Below are 23,550 nucleotides of genomic sequence, written 5' to 3'. Positions count from 1 at the left end.
TATGATTGACCAGGAATGCTTGTTGTGGGCACAGAATTGGGAGAGGCTGCAGGGACACAAGCCACATAACAGCAAAATAGTAATGGCCTCCCCACGCAGCTCTAGTAAGGAATAAAATTTAGAACAATGAAGTCACTCTGGAAACCAGACTGTGGATCAAGTATTTTGTTTTGTTTTGTTCTCCATGTAAAAATAAGGCCCAGAGAGTGCCCACCCCAACCAAGCCCAGGGCCAACCTCTCTGAAGCAAGTCACCAACGTGTGCCACTGCTCAGGGTGGGAGAACACCTAGAAGGTTTCTGTGCCTCATCACCCTTTTCAACCACTACGCCCTCTGCTGCCGACCTTAGGCATCTGGGAAAAAGGAAGCCAGGCTGCCCCCGCTCAGTTTCTCTCCTCACCTGTGTGGAGGGTTTTCCCTCCGGGACTGCAACACCCACAGAGGCCTGAACAGAGAGAGAGGAATGACAGTGGCCAGGTGCCTCTTGGAAGCCAGGCAGAGGCATCTGACAGAGAAACAATGTGAAGAGGTTTTTAATGCTTTTATTTTGAAACTTAGAGCCAACTCCAGCTCTTCCATGAATTCACAGTGAGTTTACAATAGCCATGGGGGGAGGGTCTATTTTACTCCAGTTTTGTTTTGTTCTGTTCGTTTGTTTGTTACCAGGTGCAGGTCCAAAGCTGAAATAGTTGGTGATCAGTTGACCAGTGGTCAGTTGAATCCCTCCAAGGCAGAAGCTCTGCTGCCCCAGCCGGGGTGGGGATCAGAATGCTTGTAATTGTGAAGGAAGGAAGGGGTTCCAAGGACAGCCTGTTTGGCTGAAAGCCCACCTGGCGGAGAGTCTTTCTTTCTCTTCAGTAAATTCACACCATGAGTTCTGCAGACACTTTTAGCATTGACCTGTTAATGGGATGAGACCCTGGGAAGAAGGAGGAAAGACAAGAACATCTAACGGGAGTCTTGAAATCTTGGATCTTGGGGTCAAACAACCCATTTGGAGACTGGGTTTGTGAAGCACCAAGAGGCAAAGTACAGAGTGGCAGAGGCTCTCAGGGTTGCCGGGGCTATTTGTAAATGTTCAAAAAAGGTATCATAAGAGCACTATGTCTTCTTTCCTTGGAAATCAGTTTTCCTGAAACTGAAAGTAGGCTAATGAGACCTGGAACATGCATGTCAGGACAGAGGGCAGACCAGCACTATTCCAGGAAGCTCTGGGGGCTGGTCTTGAACAGGTAGGGATGGCAGAGTTGGATTCATGAGCCACAGACAAGTCTGGGAGCCAGCCACTGGTGAGTGAGCGGGACGCCACTTCCACTACCAAAGGTCACTGATCTTCCCGCATGGGACTTGGAAAAGCTGGGGAGATCTCCATGCCTGGTTGTTGGAAGGCACCTGGCAGCTGCTGGGAGCTGGGTGATCTATCCCCTGCAGGCTCTTAGAAACAATTCTCCAATCATCCCTGTCATCTGTACCCAGGAACTCTCAAGATGGTCCCCATCCCGCCACTTCTTAGGGACGGCTTGGCTCCCTGGATCTCTAATGTATGTCATCTCACTCTGTCCTGGGTCTAGACAATGAGGGAGGCATTCAAAGAGTGGGTGTGACTGCTGCCTGAGCACGGCCTTCTCCAAATCTCAGAGCTACTTTGTAAATTAAAATCCAGTCTTGTTAAAAGGCCTTGGTGTTTTGGGGTTAGAGCAGGAAGTTGAATGCCATGGGCAAGACTTTTTTAAGATGAATCTGCAGACCGGTGGCTGGGGACCTCCCTCTCCCACCAGGAGGCAACAGCCTCCTCCCTGCCTTAGCACTCCTCCCTCCTAAGGGAGACAGACGTCCATGCCCCTTGCAAGAAAGAGCGCTTTCATAAAGAAAAGCTTCCAACTGGGTTGGTCACTGCTTGTGAAAGGCTAAATGCAGGACAATCGTGATTGGGTTGCTAGAAAGTTCCTCCTTTGTCCTGAAGCAGTCAATCACCAGGATGGTCACAGTGGCAGGTACGACAGGTTGGGCAGGCATCCAGCCACTCTGGGATCTGGGAGGTCTTGGCATTAAAACCGTCTTGTAGCTGAAGATTTCATGACATAGGAAAATGGTCCCAAACTACTAAATGGGAAAAGAGGGCTGTAAAACACTGTGTAGAATAGGATCCCAATTTGAAAATACACATAAGACATACTTGGAAGAATAACAACAAGGTCTTGTGATGACAGGTCTTATTATTTTGTTCTTTCTATTTATATAAATTTTCTATTTTCGTCTACAATAAAAATGCCTGGCTTTTATTATAGGATTTTTAAGAAATTACTTTTCTCTGTTAAAAGGGAGAAATGGCCAATATCTAAGCACAGCTTTAAGAATAAGACGAATTCCTTCCCTGTCCTGGATACCACCCAAATGCAGTAACTCTTCACTCAAGATGTTTAATTATGCAAACTGTGTTGCTACCCTTTTCCTTTTATAAGAAAGGGCAAATAGCCAGAAAAGCTGTGAATGTTGCCACTTTAGCAAAAAGTAGAGAGCATTTTATTTGAAGCCAGCTTCTGGGGCTTGTCCTGGGCTAACTACAGTTAGCCTGATTGGTCAGGCCCCCTGCCTTTGTCCAGGTTCTGGCACCACCCATGCACCCCGGCAGGGCTCTGCTGTCCCGAGAATGCCCTTGACAGCTCACAGGGGAGGCAGCAGTGAGGTTTTATAGACAAAGATCATCCTTCCCAGGAGAATTTGTGCTAACCAAGACTGATGTCAAATGGCTTCTTGGTTGACTAGAAAGTTCAGTCCACACTCACTTTGTCTTCTGAGCTTTGCAGGTAGCCGGTATGGGGCCAGACAATGAGGAAGAAAAAGCACAGGGAGGAAGAGGAGGCCTGAGGGGATATGGGGGCTGGCCATCCACCCATCCAATGACACTGCTGAGTGGTCCTTTGTGTGCCAGGCTCTGTGTCAGGCACCATTAGTGCAAAGGTAGGGACAGCGCAGCAGCCCCGCCTGGGGAGTGAGGGCGGATGCTTGCGCCAATGGCAAACTCTCTGGAACTCAATTTTCCCGACTGTAAGAGGGAGTAATAATAGAATTGGCCTGATAAGAATGTTGGAGGGACTAAATGAGATGAGGCTTTTCAAGCACTTGCACGGTGCCTGGCATTTAGGATGCAGTGGGGGTGGGGGTGGGTGATGGTCTGCAGATGGCGCGACTCACCCCAGCTGAGAAAGCAAGCCAGCATCCTGGAGGAGGAGACTTCTACAGCCTGGATGGCAAAGAACTGGTGAAGCCAAGGACAAGTGGGAAAGGAGCAAGAAGAGGATGTCAGGCAGAGGGGACAGCCTGAGAAAAGACCTAGGGGCGAGAGAGAGGGTGGGGCATTCAGAACAGTGGTGAGGGGTGAGGCCAGCGGAAGCAGGGTGAAGGCTTTATCTAGAGGGCAATGGGGAGCCAAGGAGGGCATGTGAGCACGGGAGTCAGATTTCTGTCTTCAGAAGAGTCCTCAGGCTACAATGATCTTTTGGCAATGAGAAAGAAAAAGAGGGCATGGGAGGCAAAGAATGGTGGCAGAGACCTGTCCTCTAGGGCTCTGGGGGCCTGTGGGTGGCTCTCAGAGTCAGGCTGTGCAGTTCAGCAGGCAGGTGGGGAGACGGTGCCCCCTGCAGGTACCCTGGTTGCTGTCCTCACTTGTGAGCCTGGGTCATTGCATCTGCACAGTGAAGGTAAAAGTACTTTCCTGCAAGGGCTGTTGAAGCTGCTGGATGGGAAAATGGAGAGGCGAGCTGCCTGGAAACAGGTGTATTCTGTACCAGACTTGGTCCCTGGGGACCCAGCACACCACCAGTCACTGGTGGGCATTTCTGAACTGCTGTTTGATGACGAAAAGGGTGGCAGCTCTAGCCCCAGCCTACCACAGATTAGATATGTGACAAACAACAGGACATTTCAGAAGGCCACAACATTCTCATGACAAAAAAAAAAAAAAGAGTTTCAAGTTCCTGGGAGGCACAACTGGCCGGGATGGAAGCACACTGACCTGGCGCTCATGGGCTCGTCACTGCATGGTCCCCGCGGATAGCCTGCAGCGACAGCTCGTACCCAAGGAACATGGCCGCACTCATGGGGAAGCCCCGCACCGCATTCACAGTGATGCCTCTGAAAAACACCTTTGCACAGGGGCCGGGTTATTGCAGGGGACTGACCCACACCCTCTGCAGGGCCACCAAGGAGGGGCAGAGAATGGCTCGTGGTGCTGCCCAACCAGGCCCCGTGCCCCGCCAGAGCCCAAAGGACCTGTGCAGGCAGAGACCACACAGGGAAGTCCCAGTCATGCCCTGCCCTGACCCGTGTCATGCCTGATGGTGCTTTTCCTCCCAGACCCTGATACACATGCACTAAATACTATAGGTAAGCTGTTGGGTCAGGCAAACACCTACATACGCTTTTTAAATTGCCCTCTCTCTCCCCCTCTCTCTTCTTTTCTCACATGTACACACACACACACACACACGTACACACACACACACACACACACACACACTCTCCTCAGGAATCTGGAAGCCCTAAGTAGACAGAGCACCCAGCCATGCCCAATCTCTGTAGCAGGGGCTTCACAGGACATCCCCAAAGTGGCAGAGAACAGAACTCGAGCTGTGCTTAAGACTGCAGACATGGGGTTGAGGCACAGCTTTGCCATTGAGTAGCTGTGTCACTTGGGCCAACGACAAACTCTCTGGAACTCAATTTTCCTGACTGTAAGAGGGGGGTAATAATATAATTGACCTGATAAGAATGTTGGAGGGACTAAATGAGATAAGGTTTTTCAAGCACTTGCACGGTGCCTGGCATACAGTATAAGCATGCATTAACTGCTGATTATCATCATCACCCTCCTTGTTCTTATCAATAGTCTATCACCTAATAGGGAGTAGGACTCAACCTCCATCACTAGCACGCGTGCTCAGGAAGAATGGCCTGTGCTGATGAGCTGATGAACTCTGCCTTTGCTGCTCCATGACACCTGTATTTGTCTTCCATCCCTAGGGAGTATTATGTGATGCTTCCCAAACACTGCCTATGATCTTCCTTTCCTCCCTCAATCTTCTTGCTTGGTGTTGGGTGTCGGCTCATAAATGTGATGTGATTCCAACTCTCAAGCAGTTATAACCCATTAGCAGAGACAAGGCCCCTTCAGGAACAATAACAACATGACCCAGAAAATGACGAGAGCAGATAAGAGCTTTGGAGAGGGGGATTGTGGGGAGGAGCTGGCCTTTAACGCATCCTCTGGTAAGAAACAACCATCTAATAAGCAAGTTCCCACACAAATGTAAATGACTTGAGAACTGTCAGGCACAGGTAGAAACCGACTCTGATTCCTTTGTGATTTTCTAAGTTTAAGAAACAGAAGTGGTCATTTTGTAAAAGTAGAAACCAAACCTTTTCATTTCCCCAGTTTCCTCAGTCTCTGGGCACTGTGGTATCAGAGTTGGTGCAAGCTTCTGTCACTGGCTAGGATATCAGGTGGCCTTCCTTCAGGAGAGGTGCCTGCACCTCGCAGCAGCCTGCAGGGTGCGACATGACCCTGGGAAAGGGGCTGATGGACAAGGATCCCTAGAGATGAACAAGTGGCTCAGCCAAGCCCTCGAGCTGTTCAGGCAGGGTGCAAGTGAGATCCTGGTAATATTAACACTCTTCTCTAACATCTGACCTTTCTGGAATTCCACAGCTCATCCAGAGTGACTGAATAACAGCCAGGAACTGGGTCAAACTCTGAGAGGAAAATTCCATGCTGGTGCCCACAGAAGTTCCCCTGTGGGTCTGGGCTTGGCTCTGCTCTGCAAGGCAGAGGCAGCCGGGGCCCAGCTTGGAGTATGAGCCTTCTGTCCCACAGCCCCAGGCCCTGCAGGAGCTGTGGGCCACTTCAGACCGGCAGACAGCACCCCCTCCAGCAGCTGTGGCCTGCTCTGCTGCAGAGCCCACAGAAGGCAAACAAAGTGCAGACCTGCCAGCTTTTCCCCAGAGCTTTCAGAGCATATGACCTCTAGACCGAGTCCCCCCTCACTCCCACCCTACAAAGCCTCAATGGCTCCCTACGGCCTAGGGTCAGGTCCACACCCTTTCCTGGCTTGCAAGGACCCACATGCCCTCCCTTGCACTTTCTCTGGGCGGCATCTCACAGCTGACACTCTGGGCAGGTTAACAGCCTGTCATTCCTTTAAGGGGCCAGCCTTTTTCCTCCACTGGGCCTCTTCTGGTCCCCTCTGCCTGGAGTGCTTCCCAGGCCTGGCTTGCAGTCTGGCAGTGTCCCCATGGCCACCCCCAGGTGGATGATGGCCCCTCACTTTCTGTGCACTCGGTGTCTCCCCATCACAGCACTCCTCACACTGTTCTCCAAGTGTCCGTGACTTATCTGTCAGGAAGGACAGACAACAGAGGTGGGGGTGGGATTAGCAATCACAGTCAGAGCAGTGAATGCAGGGCTATGTGGGTGGCTTGCCTCTGAAACCCCAGCACCTGCAAGCGCTTAGCCCAGAGTAGACCTTCCATAAACACATTAATTCAATCAGTGAATGGATGGATGGATGAGTAAATGAATGAATGAATAAATGAACTTTTGGACGTGTAAAAGGAAGAGCCTCTGAAGTGAAAGAGTCCTGGTGGCTGCAGTTCAGGTTTCCTGGAGTGAGAGGAAGGCTCCAGATTCCCCAGGGACAGCAACCCAGGGCAGCTAGCCCTGGTGCCTCCGGAAGATGTCTACCTACAAATGCCCCGTCTGTCTGCCATTCAGCCTCATCTCACTGCCACAGCCCCTCCACAGCAACTGCTTCCATGGAGCCAAGGTTACCAAAGTGCTTCACCAGCCTGGTTATTTCAGATAGGAACTCTCCAAGTCAGAGCTATGGTCCATGTAGCCCGAGACGACCCTAACAGTGGGCAGAGAATGGCTCCAAAACTACCAGACTTTTCTTCTGTTTCTACTTGGGGATGCCTCCACAAGTCCATGGACTTTTGATTTCCCCCACCACAAAGGCTGCACCACTGATCATCCCTAAGTGGGTTACAAAGAGCTACTCAGATTGGTCACCATCGTCATTATTAATGCCTTTCTAATTCTTTCCTTCATAAACTTCTCCTTCCATAGCAAGGTGAGAACAGATTGGATGATGACGGGCTTGGGGCCTTGCACTCTGCCTCTGCGAGCCACAGTCAAGAATGCTTGGGGAGGGGGGCTCCGTACGGCCAGAGCCCAAGCCAGCTGGGAACTGGAGCCATCCCTGGGGCACCGGGGGAATCCTCTCTACCTCCTCCTGCTGCCGCTGCCAGAAAACTGCCTTTGAGACAACCTGATTGTTCTAGATGGTGTGGTTATTTTTGTTTATGTTACTATTTATATTCATAAGTAAACAGTCACATATGCAAGCATACATAGATATGTACATACACATATATTCTTATATACACTGTAAATGTTTTTGAAACGTATCACAAGAAACTTTACGGTAATTGCCTTTGAGCGAGGACAGGGACCACAGGCAGGGCATCGAGACAGTATATCCTCGTGTAGTTTTGGAAGCTTCCTATGTTCATATATTACCAATTTTTGACCAATTAATACAAAATTTAAACAATTAACCTTGAACCGTCTGATCATGCAGTGGTTACTCAAGCTGAGTATTGTTATCTTGACTTAAAACCTGTCTCTGAACCAACAGTGAGGACCAAACGCTATCGAGATTAAGAAACCAATTGTCTGACCTCAGCTGACTTCCGGGACTTCATTTTTTTAAAAGAGCACAGTAATTTTCAGAGGAAATACTATCAGCAATATATTTTGCCTCTACATACTTTTTATGAATTATGACACATTAATATTTGGGGAAGTAGACAAAAACATCTCAAATAAAAATGAATCATCCATTTGAAACACTTTTATATCCCTCTATACTCATTGGCTGAATCATAAACTGTACTTCTGCTAAAAAAAAAAAAAGAAAAAAAAAAAGAAAAAAGATACTAAAGACAATTGAGGCTGCACCAGGGCTGGACTTCACCCTTCTGTCAGAGCAGCTCTTGTTAAAAATTTAAAAAAGGAATTTAAAATAATGAGAATAGTAAAGCTTTGAGTTTATCCATCCTTAAAACATAAAGACAGAACTCAAGTTTCCTCCGTATCACATCTTCTTATATTAACCAGGGTCCAGTCTCTCCTCACACGCTATGATATCCTGCTCTTCATTCCCAGGGCACCACTAGGGTCTTGCTTAATGGGTAGTGACCAAAGGCGGATGCAACATTCCAGCTGTAATCTGGTCAGGGCAGAGGCCTCCACCTCCCTTATTCTACCCACTATACTTCTATTAATGCAACCTTGGGACAGGTCTCACTGTTGGCTCACTGCACATTAGCTGATCAGAGCATGGGCTTTTTCTCTTTTGTTTACTGCTCTGTCCCCAGCTCCTAGAACTGTGCCTACCACATACTAGGTGCTCTAAAAATAAGCATTTGAAAACTAAAGCCCTTATGCATTTTTCCCTAGGAGGCTTCACCAAGTCAGATTGCCCCATCCTCTACAGAGATGATTGATCCATGACTGAATACTAAGGGCTGGACTTTACAGTGACTTCTGGTAGTTCTGTCCCTTAGATGTGGCCCTTTGATCCAGCTTTTGGATCTTGTCCCTCTCATGTGGCATGTTAGTTATTTATCTCAACACTGGGTCATCCCAACTCTGGATCTTTCCCAAGCTGGGGGAGAGAGTAAAACAGGACCTCAGAAAACTTGCTGTAAGAGGCAAAGGAGGGGCAGGTATAGAAATAGCTGTCGCCCGTGGTGGTGTGTGAGAAGCGCCTTGAGAGAGGTACAGGAGAAGCAAGCCAAGGACATGGATCCTGGGAATGGCAGTGGACTGCACTGGGCCTGGAAGGGTGGAGCGGATTCATCTGGCAGGGCCTGGGGTGGGGCAGCCATGTGAGAAAAGACTCAGAACTCCAGGGTAACACTGGTGCTAATAAAATCAATACTGATAATACTAATGCAAATGAGAAAGGGTTAACTCTCCCCTATGGGTTACATATTGAATGGAGTGCTTTTTGTATTAACCCACAAATGCCCCGCCCTTCATGGAAGGGATGATCGTTCTGGGAGAAACTGAGGCCCTGAGACATGAAGCTGCTTGCTTGGATCCTGCCAGCTCACAGTAGCTACATCTGACTTTGAACCCACGTCTGCTGACTCTAAGAGCCACACCAAGAAAGCAAGGAGCCCGTGCAAGGAACAGCCAGCAGGATGGTTTCTCCGGAGGGTGATGAATCTGTTTATAACCTTGGATACCAGACATGGAAGTCTGGTCTATCCTGGGGCAGCACCTTTTCAGGTGGTGGGAAGGGGTGTGTGTTAGGTTAAGCTCTTGAGCTGTAGGAAGAACAGAGGAGACACAGCCCAGGGAAACGTGTTGGAGGCTGCCTCCTCAGCCGCGACCAGAGGTGTGGGGTCAGGGCTCAGGTGGGAGAGCAGAAGACAGTTCACAGGGCCTAGAGCTGGTGAGATGAGCTGACTGAGGACAGGAAGGAGGCAAGGCGGCTCTGGCACTTCCCACTGGGAGGAGGGGTGAGGAAGGCACTAAGCCATGAGTGAGGAAGGGCTGCCCAACCTATCTTGCTGAGAGGGCAAAATGCGGTGACAGACAGACATGGACCAGCTGTGTGGCTGCAGGCAGGTTACCAGCCCTCTCTGAACCTCTGTCAGGTAGGTCACGTACCTATCTCCTCCACTGGCCACGTGAAAAGAACACCCAGGTGAAGTGCTTGACAAAGCACCCGCTTGTGGCACCTGATACATAATCACCAGCAGCCCCCTGGTCTCCTGATTCCCTTCTCTATAGTCCCACATCCCCCTAAATGTGTGAACCACCTTCCAGGGACTGACACTGACCCCGCAGGCCTGCTGTGGGCTTACTTTAAGACCTTCCTTCTGGTAACTCTGGGAGATACAGTCCAGGACACCTTTATATTTGTTTAAATAAACCCCATCAGCTTGGAGTCGACTTTTCACGACATCCATAGGAGTCGCTGTCCCCCAAGAAATTGCTCCTGCAAAGAGAAAGAAACAGGTGTCAGGGGCTGGCTCCTTAGGGTCTGGAGGAGCTTGGTTCCTTGTGGATTTCTACCATTTAGAGATTCATTAAGCTGGGAGAAGGGACAGAGCTCAGGCTTAGAACCCGCAAAGTTTGTTTCTGATCCTCCCTCACCACTTGCTGTGAGACTTGGCAGAAGTTTCCTCCCTTCTCTAAGCCTTGGGCTTCTCATTTGTAAAATGGGGCGGCAGTACCTATCTTTATGGGGCTGTTTGGAGGACCATATTAATTGATGAACGTGAAGCATTGGGCACAGTGCCAGTCCACAGCCAGTGCTCGAGACGTGGCAGTCTTTATTAGCAGTTTTTATTGGAGAAAGAGTAACAGGCTCCACAGGTACTTGGCAGCACATTTCCAGGGCACAGAAGGGAGCCCAGGGTGAGGCATGAGGCTGAAGGTTTGCAGCTCACTGAGGGCAGAATTTACTCTGAACACAGAGAAGCTAAATAAACACAGGCAGACAGCCTGCTCACCAAGGAAGGGCCAGCCTGGGGGTTGCAAAAACAAAGCAGGGACAGCTTTTTGAAAAATCTCTTTTCTTTTTCAAGTATGTGGAATAGAAGCCTTGGGATCACGTGCCACTAGGTCATCCTCATGGGATATGCTTAGGTAAGGAACTCTAGGAAAACAATGCCAGGTTATTATAGAAACACAGAAATTCGTACATTCCTAGATGGGGAGAGAAAAACAAATTGATGTTAAAGTCCAGGGCAACTGGTTTGCATGGTTTTGTAATTGCTGCCCAGTAGCTCTCAAAGGAGACCTTAGACTGCCCTTGGCCCTCTGCCTATCCTGGCCTCTGGTCCCCTCAGCCTCCTGCCCTTGGTCCTCCAGGAGCCACTCTAAACCTGTGCCTTCTGCCAGGACAATGGGGCCACTTCCCCAGGTACTGCCCTGGTGCACTCCCTTGTCCCTCAGCCCTTGGGTGAGGGCATCACAAAATGGGACTTGCCTGCCAGGCCATTCACACCTGCTCTCCGCAGAAGTGAGAGCAGATGGGGCCTTGCCATGCTCTCTGCCAGTCGGTACTGACTGAGCTCTTACTAGGAGCTGGGCACGAGCACAGGCACCTGGGGGCCAGAAGGTGAAACTGTAGTTAGGTGGCTGACATGAGCTTCGTTATGTGTTTGCTATGAGCTGACAGCATGGCAAATGTGATGAGGAGGAGGAGGAGAGGGAGAAGGAGGATGATTCATGATTTTCTTCTTTCTATTAGATCTTTCCCATCACATCAAACATGTCATGATGTCAACCTTCTTAAAAAGCATCCTCTCTTGGCTTCCAAAGGCCCTTCTGGCTATGGCTGTGTTTATCTGTTCCTCATTACAGCATAGCAGAACCCTCAGAAGAGTTGAGTATACTTGGGTGCACCAATATCCTTCATCCCATTCTTTCTTTATCCCACTCCATCAGGTTTTTACACCCTTCTCTCCATCAAATGGCCCTTGCCAAAATCCCCAGTCGCCTCCACGTTGTTAAATTCAGGAGGTGGCGAGTAGCAGGTACAAAGGCCCTGTGGTCGGGGAAGGGCCAGGCATGGTCAAGTTGCAGCAAAGACCAGTGTGACTGGAGAAAGTGAGGAAGGGGAGAGGAGTAGAAGTGAGGTGGGTGGGGAACAGGGAGCTAGATCACTGAGGGCCTGGAAAACCATTGCAAAGATATCAACTTTTACCTTAAATGAAAGAGGGATGTGGTGCAGGATTCTGAGCAGGGAGGTTAAGCAACCAGTCCATGATCACAAAATGATGAAGTGTGGATTTGAACTTAAATCTTTCTGGCTGCAGAGTCCCTGCTATATTGTCAGCTCCAGCTGTATGACCTGGGATTGGCTACTTAACATTTCTGGACCTGAGTTTTCTCATCTGTGAAACAGGCAGACTGATTCCTACCTTGTAGAACTAATGGCATCCTTACATTACAAAGATTGCATTTAATAAACTGAACCATGATAATGGATTTCCTTTCCAAAGCTTAGTAATGCCTGACACAGAGTATGTGTTCAAAATATATCCGTTGCCTGAAAGTCAAATGGGAACTGCCATTCTCATAGCTGCATAGGGAAAGGGATGAGACTGAGGTGGGAGAGGGCCGGGGACAGAGTAGGTACCTAACAAAGAATTTTTGGGTGAGTACCTAAATGTGTCCTGCCCTCCCCCTGGGCTGAGAAGGGCATGGCAGTTCCCCAGCTGTCCCACAGCTGTGGCCTGCACAGGGGTGCGGCTCCAGCTGCTGCTGCCCTTACCTGCCATGCCGCCCGCCAGCCACACGGCACAGGGGCTGGGGCCTGTGCAGGCCTCAGGTGTGATCCACTCACTCAGGAACACGTAGGGGATGAAGTAGAGGCAATAGCCTGGGACATCCCTCAGCAGCATGGCACTGGCCCCCCGGTACAGCCCCGCCAGGCCCTCATTCCTCACAATAGTTGTAATGCAGTGCACGGGTCCCTGGTATGCTGGCTGCTCCCCAGGAGCCACTGCCCTGGACTTCAAACCAAGGTTGGCTGCAAAGACAGGGGAGAGAAGGTGGCAAATGACCCAGGGTGTAAGAGACTGGACATTCCCTGACACTGGAGCCAGCCCAGCCCTTTGACAGTTCCCTCTCATGTAGCCCATCAGCTTTTACCAAATCTGACCTTCTTGGCAGCTCAAACCAGGATACTGAGGTCCCAACAAGAGCCCCTGCCAATATACACAGCCAGACTGGGGACAATCTCAGCCAAGTGATAGAACACCAGTTACTTTAGGTCAATACTACTACTTCTTTCAAAGCAGATGTGACTTCAGAATGTCTAGAATCAATTATGACAAGCCACACTAAGCTCTTCTTTGAAGCTAGAAAATCCAACATGCTGTGTGTGTGTGTGTGTGTGTGTGTATGTGTGTATATGTCTGTGTACACACTTATTTATGCACAGTGTGGCGGGGCAAAATGTATATGAGATTTGGAGCCAGACTGTCCTGGCTGCAAATCCTAGCTCTACCACTTATTGAAAATAATTTATTAATTATATATAAAATTTAAAATCTATAATTTAATATTTATAATTTTATAAAAATTAAATAATTTTATTAAAATTATTTGGAAATAATTCGAAGTTTACCTTGGCAGGGCAGCATTTTCAGCCCATTTCCTTATGTTAAAAGAGGGAGAGCTTGTCATGAGTGCAAATAAAGTAATACATGTATAGTGTTCAAGATGGTGATTTGAACATTGTAGGGGCTTAAAAAGTTATCAACTGAGACCAAGGTTGCTGACATGAATTGGTGGCAGGACCCACAGGTTGGAGAGCTGGGTATATTCTCAGTGACTCACTCCAGCCCTGGCCAGGCTGTGCCCTAAATAGTCGTAGGGCAGCACTGGGGCTTTTGGCCCCTCAAAGTCCTGTGACCCAGGGCTGCTATCTTCTTGTCTAACCTCAGTAGTCTATGCTGGCAGCAACTCAGGGGTTGTTTGTCTCCAGCTTCTTCTAGGGGTGCACATAGCCAGCAGTGACTCTGCCTCTCTCTCATTTGCTACCCATCTCCCGCTCTGATACTTGTCTTCTCTGCTGTGGATGCTTCTCTGCTATAGATCCTTCTCTGCTATGAGGCTTTGACTCATGACCAGACAGAACTTCTAGACCCAGTGCAGATAAAGTAGGCTCTTGTTCTTGACTTTCTCTTCTCCAGGAAATAACATAATGTGACATGACCAGGAAAGAAATAGAATAAAGTGTCTGCGACCACAAGCCTATTTTGCTACTTGAGTTTAATTCTCTGTACAGTGTTCCAATTTGGTTTTACACATGCTGGTAAACAGGCATACAGCTTTCATCATATAGGTCAATGTCCAAGTCCCCCAAACAGTCCATCTTTATCAGAGGAAAGGTTAGAAGCATTCAGCTTCATGACTCCACAGTCTGGAGATTGGAGAATAAAGTGCAATCTGTACTTTAACTCATCCCAGAAGCAGGTGAGGTTGAGAGGGTGGTTTCTGTGTCCCTGGGAAGTGTGCTTGAACAAACCCATGCTGTATTATCCATCTTCCAGTGGCGAAGGGAGTAAACCCCTGCCATATCCATTAGGCCAACTTCAGTGTGGGCAGGAGATGGAGCCAACTTCTTCCACAGTGGATCCTATAGGAGGTGAGCCGGAGTGGTAGCCACCTTTGGGGGCACGAGGCCCCTCTGAGCAAGATCAGACATGATGGCCTTTGAAAGCCCACTGAGAGATCACTAGGCACCCCTTCCTCTTCCAGACCCATGGTGCTACTGCCTGGTTCATCTGGAGAAATTCTGCCATTAGACAGAATAGATGTCATTGTCCCAACGTATAAACTTTGCCTGAACTGCTTTCATCTCCAGGCAACACTGACTTGACCCAGGAGTCAAGGTTTTCATGAAGCAACTATGGGTAAATAGTGGCTTTCAGGAGTTACTGATTGAGGGAGAGGATCTTGATAACATTCTGCTTGTTTGAAAGTACAGATGTTGGGAAAGCACTCACCAAACCTCCAACTGGCCTTGTCAACAAAAATCCTGTACTGTTTTCCTTTTCCCTGCAGAGTAAGCAATAAGGAAATTCTCTCTCATTCTCCCAGGTTTGCCACATAACCAATCTAGCTTTTATTGCTTTGGAATTACCCATTTATGGCTGTTGGTGCAGTATAATTATCATGGTGACTCCCATCACCAGGATACTGACACAGCTCCAAACCGACCCAAGTTTATACTGTGAAGCTCTTGGAATTCTTTCTAGCTCCTTCATTCTCAATATTTTTTTTTGAAAAAACTTTTTATTTGGAAATAATTCCAAATTTGCAAAAGAAGTATAAAAAGCAAAATGTATAAAGAATGCCCATACATACCATTTACCCAGATTTATCTATTGCTAACCTTTTTGCCCATTTGCTTATTGTTTGTGGGTTCTCTCTCCCACTCTCTTCACTTCCCTCCCTTCTCACTCATTTGTGTTCAATTCAACGGAATCGATGTAATTGTCCCAGTGTCTAAACTTTGCCTAAGCCCCATTCATTTCCAGGTAACAGTGACCTGACCAGGAGTCAAGGTTTTCATGAATCAGCTATGGGTATGATGTGGCTTTCAGGAGTTATGGATTGAAAGAGGGGATTCTGATAACATTGTGTTTGCTTGGAGGTGCAGATGTTGCAAAAACACCTGTCAAAACTTGAACTGACTTTGGCAACAAGACCCAAACTTATCCTTTTTCTTCTTTTCTTCCCAAGGTAAGCAATAGAGAATGTGTGTGTGTGTGTGTGTGTGTGTGTGTGTGTGTGTGTGTGTGTACATGTAGATGTATTTTTACACATTCATACATAACTTCATTTTCTAAACTATTTCTGGGTGAGTTACATACTTGGTGGGTCTTTACCCCTAAATATGTTGAAACATATTTCCTAAGAATGAAGATATTGTCTTACATAACTATAGCACAATTATCAGTTTCATATAGCTACATTGACAATACTTTACCACCTATAATCAAATTGTCATTTGATCTTCATGGTGCCCTTTATAGCATTTTCCCCTCCAGGACAGGATCCAGTGCTTCAATCTGGAACATTTCCATAGCCTTTCTTTGTTTCTTGTGACACTGACATTTTTTAAGAGTACACAACCCCTCTGCTTGTTAATAGAGCTTTCCAGATTCGGTGTTTGTCTGACATTTCCTTACTACATTGTGGTCATGCATTCTTGGCTGGACCTCCGTCCCATTCTTAAGTCTCATTCTCAAAAGTCCCTGTTCTCCTCCTCTGGCCTCTTATTTTTGTTTTTTATCAATTTGTTTTTTAATTGAGCTATACTTTGTATTCAATAAAAGGTAAAGCTTTCAAGTGCACAATTGATGAGTTTTTACAATTGCATTCACCTATGTCATCACACTCTACAGTGGAAGTGACTTCTTATATTTGAAATAAACTGTTTTGTTTACAGCCCAGTTAGGGAGAGCAGTGATTCCACAGCCTAACTACCCTCTCCTGATTTTCAAGGTAAAAGAACTCTGTGATATCATGAGGTGTCACTCATTGAGAAGCAACCTTTCTCTGGGGCAGTGGTTGTAACTTGAAAGTCCATCAGCACTAGCACTACCAATAGTGGTATGGATGATTCATATTGGGTCCACAGAGCAGAATGTCACCAAAGGTAGTTATTATAATTCTAAGCATAAATATACCTGAGATAAAAATGCATCACACCACCACCATTGGTGAGGTCCAAAGTCCGACAAACCTAACATGATGATGCACTTATAGTAATACTGATTTTCAATTCAACAGCAAGAGTAGGAGCCGTAGAAACTATGACCAGTATAAAATAGCCCTGCTGATGAATGAACAGAAGAGCCTTCTTCTGGAAAACCGCAGAAATCTCCACCAGTGGCCCATGTGGTGCTAAGTGCTCTCTGGCTTGTGGGGGTGGCAGAGCCGGGGGGTTGCCAGGAGCCTCAGCAGATAGCCTCAGGAAAATACTGAATCGGAGTTCTTGGTACTCTGATACCATGGGACCAATTTTAGTTTGTGAAAACCCAATTTTGATGACTCTTAAAAGCTGATTTGGAAAGTTACTGGAAAGTCAGTCTTGGAAATATGCACAACTGAGATCTGTGGACTTGCATGTCCTTTGTCCAAGGAACCTGAGGAAGACTATGAGGTGCCAGATCAGGACACAGCTCACAGGGAACTGCCAACTCCCAGCCCATTGTTCCTGAACCTTCAGGGTGTACATGTATATGTGAAAGGATTGGCATTAGGTATATTTCCTTCTCAAGTGAAGTGTACCTAATTTCTCTTTTTTATTTTTTATTCTGTAATGAGGAAAAACATTAATGAAATTTTGATTTTTTAAAATCATGAATGCTTTGCATTTGAGACCAACTTTTGCTGCCTCTCTAGATCAAGGGCATATTACCTTTTATTAGGATAGATACAGATTATGTACCTCAAAAACTCAGGATGCGTGTGGTTTCCTTCGTTTTCCCAACTTCAATTAGGGCCATCTCAGGCCCCCTGCACCTATGTAACCAAGACTAGCAAGATGTTCAAAGTCAATGAAAACAGCAACCTACTGCCCTAGGAAGTGAAGGAGGGCCCAGGCCTCCTGCCTTGTCCAGCTCAGTCCCGGCCAGCACACCTAAAGCCACAGGCCATGGCTATCTGTCTCTGCAGCTCTCTGTGAAGTGCTAGTGCCTCACTGCTGGCCTCCTGTTTGGCCTGGGAGGTCCCTTAGAAGGTAGATGCCTCTTCAGGGAGTTTTATTTTGGGGTGTGGTGGTTGTAGGTCCAGGTTTGGCCGATCATAACAGGTACCAGTGCAGCTGTCTCTTAGGGGACATCCAACTTCAGAAAGGCTGAGCTGGGCTGGACACAGCCTGAGGACACCAGATCTGCCACTACTGCCCCTTTTCCAGAACCCAGAGACCCAGCCACAGAAAGTCACTGTGCCTTCCTCAGACACAAACACAAAGATGTTCCATTTATTTTCCTTTCTCAGTCAATGCTATTCAATGTCTTCAGTGGGCCATGACCTTGGAAACAGTAAGGCCAGCAGAAACACAATGGCTGGCCACTGAGGGGAGCAGGGCTGGCCCTCAGGAGCACAAAGGCCTGGCCACTCGCTGGAAGGGGAAGTGCTCCCAGCCTCCTCTGCTGTGTGGGTATGTGGGTGGTGGGACAGGGAACACAGTGTAATTTCTCAAGAGGCCACTTTCTACAGAAAATCCTTGACAAATCAGCCATCCACAAATGAGGCCCTGTGGGTCACTAGTCAGGGATGTGCGGGTTTTCACGAGGGTACTATGTCCAGTAAGGCTCAGCCAGTGGGAGTCATTTCAAGGCACCCCAGAATCCATGAGCATTATGCAATCACAGAATTCCTGCAATGTCTCACACGTACAGATGTGCCCATTTTTCTCATATGTGTGGGTGCTATCACAGGTAACACCATTTTACATAAACATATTAGTAATCCATAGCAGCTTCTTGACATGTTTGTTTTCTTAGTCCATGAACACTTAAAAGTACAGCTGCTGTTCGATGGGTTGGACCACATTTTCCATATTAACAAGGCGATCTTAGAAAAAGGGGCCTGCAGCCCATGCCTGACGCTGTGCTCCCTAGTATGGCTTGCCACTGTTGCTACTGTTTTCTGATCATGTTGTTTTGCCCTTAGTGTGGCGGTGAGTTTCCTGATGACAGGAATCATACACTGTGGCCCGAGTTCCATATATATCTCAGCATCTACTCCGTGGACAATGGAGCACCTGACTTAGGCAGGTCTCAGCACTCCCAAGACTCACACCCTTGGCATTCATCAAAAGGCTGGCCCTGACTGATCCTTGGGTCAGAGGCTTTAGATATTACAGGAAATTCCAAAATCAGGGTCCCACCTACAGCACTGCTTAGATGTGATGGAAGCATTCAGTAACATGGCTGTACATCCTCCAGCAGACAGGCTGGCTGTAACATCCTCAGTTTGGGTTTGAGCTTGAGCAGGCTGGTGGACCCCTCAGATCACTTCCCGGGATATTAAGAGCTGGGAAGCTCCTACCTACTTCCTGTTTCTAAGAGTCCAGCAGTCTCCTCATGACCTGAGAGGCCTAAGATAGGCAGATGCTTTCATAGAAAGAGCCCTGGATTTGCATTCCTGTTCAGTTGCTATTTAATTTTTTTTTTATTTACAACTCCATGCAAGAGATTCAATCTCACTTGGTCTCAGTTTCCTCATCATCGTGAAAGGTGGAGAATAAGTGGCCTGTCCACCTCATTTGGCTTTTATGAACATGAAAAGGGAATGTTGACAAATGTACTTCACTGAAATGCATGCCGTGCAAATGTCCCTTACTCAAGGCGAGTAGTTCTTATTCCTATTTTTATCACCGTGTCCTTATATGACTGGATTCTGGAAGTGCTGGACCTGCCAACTTCAGGCAGCTGTGGCCTGCAGCCAAGTCTACTGTGGGAAATCACTGTTGCCCACATGGGGCCAAGAATGACCAATACTGGTGTTAAGTCCAGAAATCAGGACAATACTTGCTATTGTCAATTGCTTTAAATAAACCATGTGTCACCAATGTACCTAATTTGCACAATGGTGTATTATGCACTACCATTAATGTCTGGTAACCGTGTGGGACAACTGTTTGAAAAGGACAAACTGTTCAAAGGGTTCAAACTAGTCAAACCATTCAGAACAAGGACTTCTTTGGAACTGCATGGCCATATGCTTGGCCTCTCCACAAACCTCCTCCCTTCACTCCTGGGCTGCCATTGCTCCAGCTCTCACTTGCTATTGGCAACTCACAGCCTACTTGAGAAGGCCCAGACTATACAGGCCTGGGTTGTCTTCAGGATTTTGGGTCCCTTTTCATGCTCCAAGGGTTCCTGCCTTTCTACATAAGCTTTCATCTTTAAGGGTTGTGTGTCCCTTCAGGGATCTTAACATCAATAACCCCTGCCCTGTACTGGGAAAGTCTTGGAAAATCTGCTGTTCCTTCCCAAGGTCAACCTGCCCGAAGAAGAATATTTTCCTTGGTTGCCACACATCTTCAAAGTAGCAATAAAATGTTGCTAAAGAGACAAATGGATGCATTCAGGGCCTCAGAGGTACAGCTGATGACCTCCCAGCCAGGCATCTCTGAGGACTCAGGGAAACTGGAGAAATGTTTTTGCTTTATTTTGTCACCATGCAGATTCTTGGGCTCAGATGGCTTTGTGGCTGAGACCTACCTCTCAGCTGACCCTCTCTGCTGTTACCATCCAGCCCAGCTTGTCTGCTCTTGGCATGTCCAGAAATTAGGACCTTCTTCACCTCAAATCTGGCCACACTCTGATTCCTTTCTATCCAGATGGTCTTCAGTATGATGGAGCCAGGGCTTCTGACATCAATTCCCTCAACTTCCTCCCACTTTCCCTCAAGAATCTCTCTGCATTTTTAATTTCTTTCTTCTTCCCTCCCAACTTGGAAATGAACGCCTTTTCCTTCTCCATTGCCCTCTGTCTCTGTCCCCATCATAACCCCAACTTTAGCACTTTTCCCCTCCACACACTCCTTCCTCCTACTTCAGTAACACCAATTTCTCAGGACTCAGTTTCTAGGGGTCACAGAGTTGCACGGCCTGGGGTAATTCCCCACCTCCCCAAGGGACAGCTATGTGAGCATGGACAAATTATGTAATTCAGCCTCGGTTTTCTCATCTGTAAAATAAAGATGATAAGTGGGCCTATTTCATAGGGTTGCTGTGATGATAATGGAATGGGCATTAACGTGGTATAGCTCAATACATGGTATGAGCTCGACAATTTTAACTGTAGTTATTAGTGTTACTGTAACTCTTTGCTCCTTCCCAAATTCCTTCACTAAGTCTTCTCTTTGCTGCCATCCTCTGCCTTATTTGCAGCTCGCTTGGTGTTTGCATCTAATGTCACGACCTCCACTGTCACTTCTATGCCTATTGCACTTGTGCCTCTACCTGCAGCCCTGATGCTTCCAGGTGTAGTCTCACAGACACCTCACACTACAGAGACCAGGCCAAACTCGTCCTCTTCTCACTCAAGTCTGCCCCTCCAGCAGTAGCCACAGTAAGCATTGATTGATTACCTGTTCCATGCCAAGAACCGTCTTACATGTTTCATTTGCTACTTAATTCCCTGTGTGCGGGGTTCCACTTGTCTCATTGTCATCCAACTTCAGGGTCTTTGGTCATTTTTGACACTTTCCTCTCTCCTGCTTATGCCTAATGCTCGGCCTGCTGCTTCTATATCATCAGGGCCTCTGCATCTGCCACCTGTCTCTGTTCCCAAGCCCAGGGCCCTGGGTCTGTGGCTGTAGCCTTCAAATCAATCTACCCACTTCTACAATTCCCACCACTCTTCCACCCCTTCCAGAGGCCAGTTTTCTCTTCTCCAACACAATTCTGATTGCATCATTCTGGTGTCCAAAATGCTTCACCACCTGCTCAATATCATCTAAGCCCATCCTCGGCGAAGAAATCCAAGCTCTTCCCAACTCACTCCACATCTTCCAAAACCCCCACCATCCCTGCATTGCTTGTCTGTGCTAACCAAAGGCTCCCCTGTCCCACCATGTGCCTACATTTTCCTGCCACTAAATCTTCCCCTATGTTGTTCCCACAGTACTAAAACATGTCTCCATCCCTTGTCCCCATCTCTAAATGCTACGTAGAACTAAAAGACCCAATCAACGGCCTCTTCCTTTCTGGAGGCTTCCTGATCCACCAAGCCAGAGTCAGGGGTTCCAAAGATTTTCATGAGGCCTTTCTCATTGAAGAAGCACACATCTGGCTCCCCACCGGACTGTGGGCACCCTGAAGGCCGGGGCTTCCAACACTTCTTTACCCATTGTGTCTGCCTCAAAGCAGGGGCTCAGGAAATGCTTGTGAATGAACAATTCACAGTGAATTCGAACAGGTGTAACACTCATCTCCTTGCCTCCAGCTGGGCCTGGTGCAATGATTAGGATAGTCAGCACAGAGTTAATGTTCAGTCCTTCCCTGATCCTCCCAACTCCAACCTCCTGCTATGTAGAGGGCTTTGTGATCTGCACATTAATTAGTCTTTAAATGGAAACACAGATCTAAACACTCCCAGATGGGGGAGGAGTGAGTGTCTTTAGCCATGAACTTCTAGGAAGGACATAGCTCAGGCAGCAGAGTGACTACTGGTCTGCAGGGCCACAGCCCTGACTTCTAGCTCAGGTTCAACAGGCCACCTAGTTAGGCTCATGCCCATGCAAAGGGCAGTGATTTTAAAAGGAAGGGTTTTTCACAGGTGCCTTACTGTCACAGGCACATCCAACTGAACACAGGCCAGTGTCTCCTTGCTTGCCAAGTGGCAGAGGCCCCAGGAGAATACCTCTGTTAATTTGGAAGCATTCACATGGGGCATAACTACTGGTTATTGTGCAATGGTAGTCAGTGTCAAATGGAAATTCCCTTTAAATGTAAGCAACTTCTTATATGATTTGGTAAAGATCTTCTGGATAACAATTTCACAGTATGTACCAAGAATGTTAAAAATGGCCGCACCCCTTAACCCACTCATGAATCAAACAGCCCACACATTTAGGGAAATAACCCTAAATAAAGAGAACTCTTTATGAATATATTCGCTGATCACATCACTATTTTTAAGAGGAAAAACTGTAAACAACCTAAATATTCACCATTAGGAAGACTGTTAAATAATACATTTACTAATAGCTAACATTTATTTCACATTTTCTATATGCCAGACATTGTGCTAAAGTCTTCATGTATAATATGTTTCATTGCATCCCAGCTATAAAGTAGCTACTATAGTTATGCTTGCTTTGCAGATGAGTTAACTGAGGCTCGGTGACATTAGGTGAGCTGTCTAACCTTTTTTGGGTTCAGTGGAAGTAGAATTAGAAGCAGGTAGTCTAATTCTGGAAGCTTAATTCTTACCATACTACATAGACCCTTTCAGTGTGTGTGTCTGTGTGTGTGTGTGCATGCGTGTGTATTTGATGGACTAGTGCACATCCATTTTAAATATTGCCCATCTAATTAAAAAAATTATATGCTATTTTAATAACATGGTTAGTGTTTCTGTTATAATGCTGAGTTAAAAACAAGACATGAAATTGTCCATATAGCATGATCACAGCTTCTTAAAATCTTTAATCTATGTATACAGAATGCAAAAATAAACACATTAATATATTACCAGTGCTTGTAATTGCATGAATGGGCACTTTCTACCTCTACTTTCAATGTTCTGTAGCTTGTAGATGTTCAACCATGGATCACCACTAACAGACAATCAGGAGGGGCTGGCTGAATATACATTGGCTGTATATTTGCCAGTCCCCCAACCACCTGAGCTGGGCTCTCACCTCAATGTGGCCACCAGTCCACCTGTCATATGTCCCAAAGCGAAGAAGCCAGAGGCCTCTTGGCACCTGGCTTCCGTATGTGAGTACTGTCTCTCATATCACCTAGGATCACCCTGGAAGTGGACTGGCAATCCTGAGGCAGAACCACAAAACCCGATCAGTTTCACAAGCCCTGCCCAAGGCTGCCTAGAAATGCCCACATGAGCATAGTCAACACATGGATTGGGCCTGACCCAGGGCGCAGACCACAGGACTGCAGCCAGCCCCAGCCCCATTCTATGTAATTCACACAGCCTTGGGCTCTATAGTGTTCTGTTTGGTTTTCACTGAATTACATGATCATTCCAACCAAAATATCTCACGAAAAAATCTACCTTTTTGCCTTCTCTTAAAAATCAGAGGATCGAAGCACATCAGGCCACAGGGCAACAGTCAGTTAAAATGGGGTTGTGGCCACTCCCTTGGACAGGATGTGGGCCCAGCTTGCCACAGTCCCCACCACTCCCAACTGCCTCTCAGACACTGAAGCTTACACATTAGGCTCGAACCACTGCTTTTCTAATAGC

General features: G+C 47.3%; 1 protein-coding gene across 1 annotated transcript in view; it reads right to left on the bottom strand.

Moving 5' to 3' along the window:
* Window positions 1-614: 614 nt before the first annotated feature.
* Window positions 615-23,550, bottom strand: part of SLC25A48 (solute carrier family 25 member 48) — a 40,821-nt gene continuing 17,885 nt past the window's right edge. The window contains exons 4-7 of the mRNA XM_058440297.1: window positions 12,357-12,614; window positions 9,937-10,070; window positions 4,016-4,145; window positions 615-919 (exon numbers count right to left, since the gene is read on the bottom strand). Of these exons, the coding sequence (XP_058296280.1) occupies window positions 4,023-4,145; window positions 9,937-10,070; window positions 12,357-12,614 (515 nt within the window). The 3' untranslated portion in view covers window positions 615-919; window positions 4,016-4,022. The remainder of the gene's footprint in view (window positions 920-4,015; window positions 4,146-9,936; window positions 10,071-12,356; window positions 12,615-23,550) is intronic.

Source organism: Hylobates moloch, unplaced genomic scaffold (genome assembly GCF_009828535.3).
Source record: "Hylobates moloch isolate HMO894 unplaced genomic scaffold, HMol_V3 SCAFFOLD_6, whole genome shotgun sequence".
In the NCBI taxonomy this organism is placed as follows: domain Eukaryota; kingdom Metazoa; phylum Chordata; class Mammalia; order Primates; family Hylobatidae; genus Hylobates; species Hylobates moloch.
This window is presented reverse-complemented; position numbering and strand designations above follow the sequence as displayed.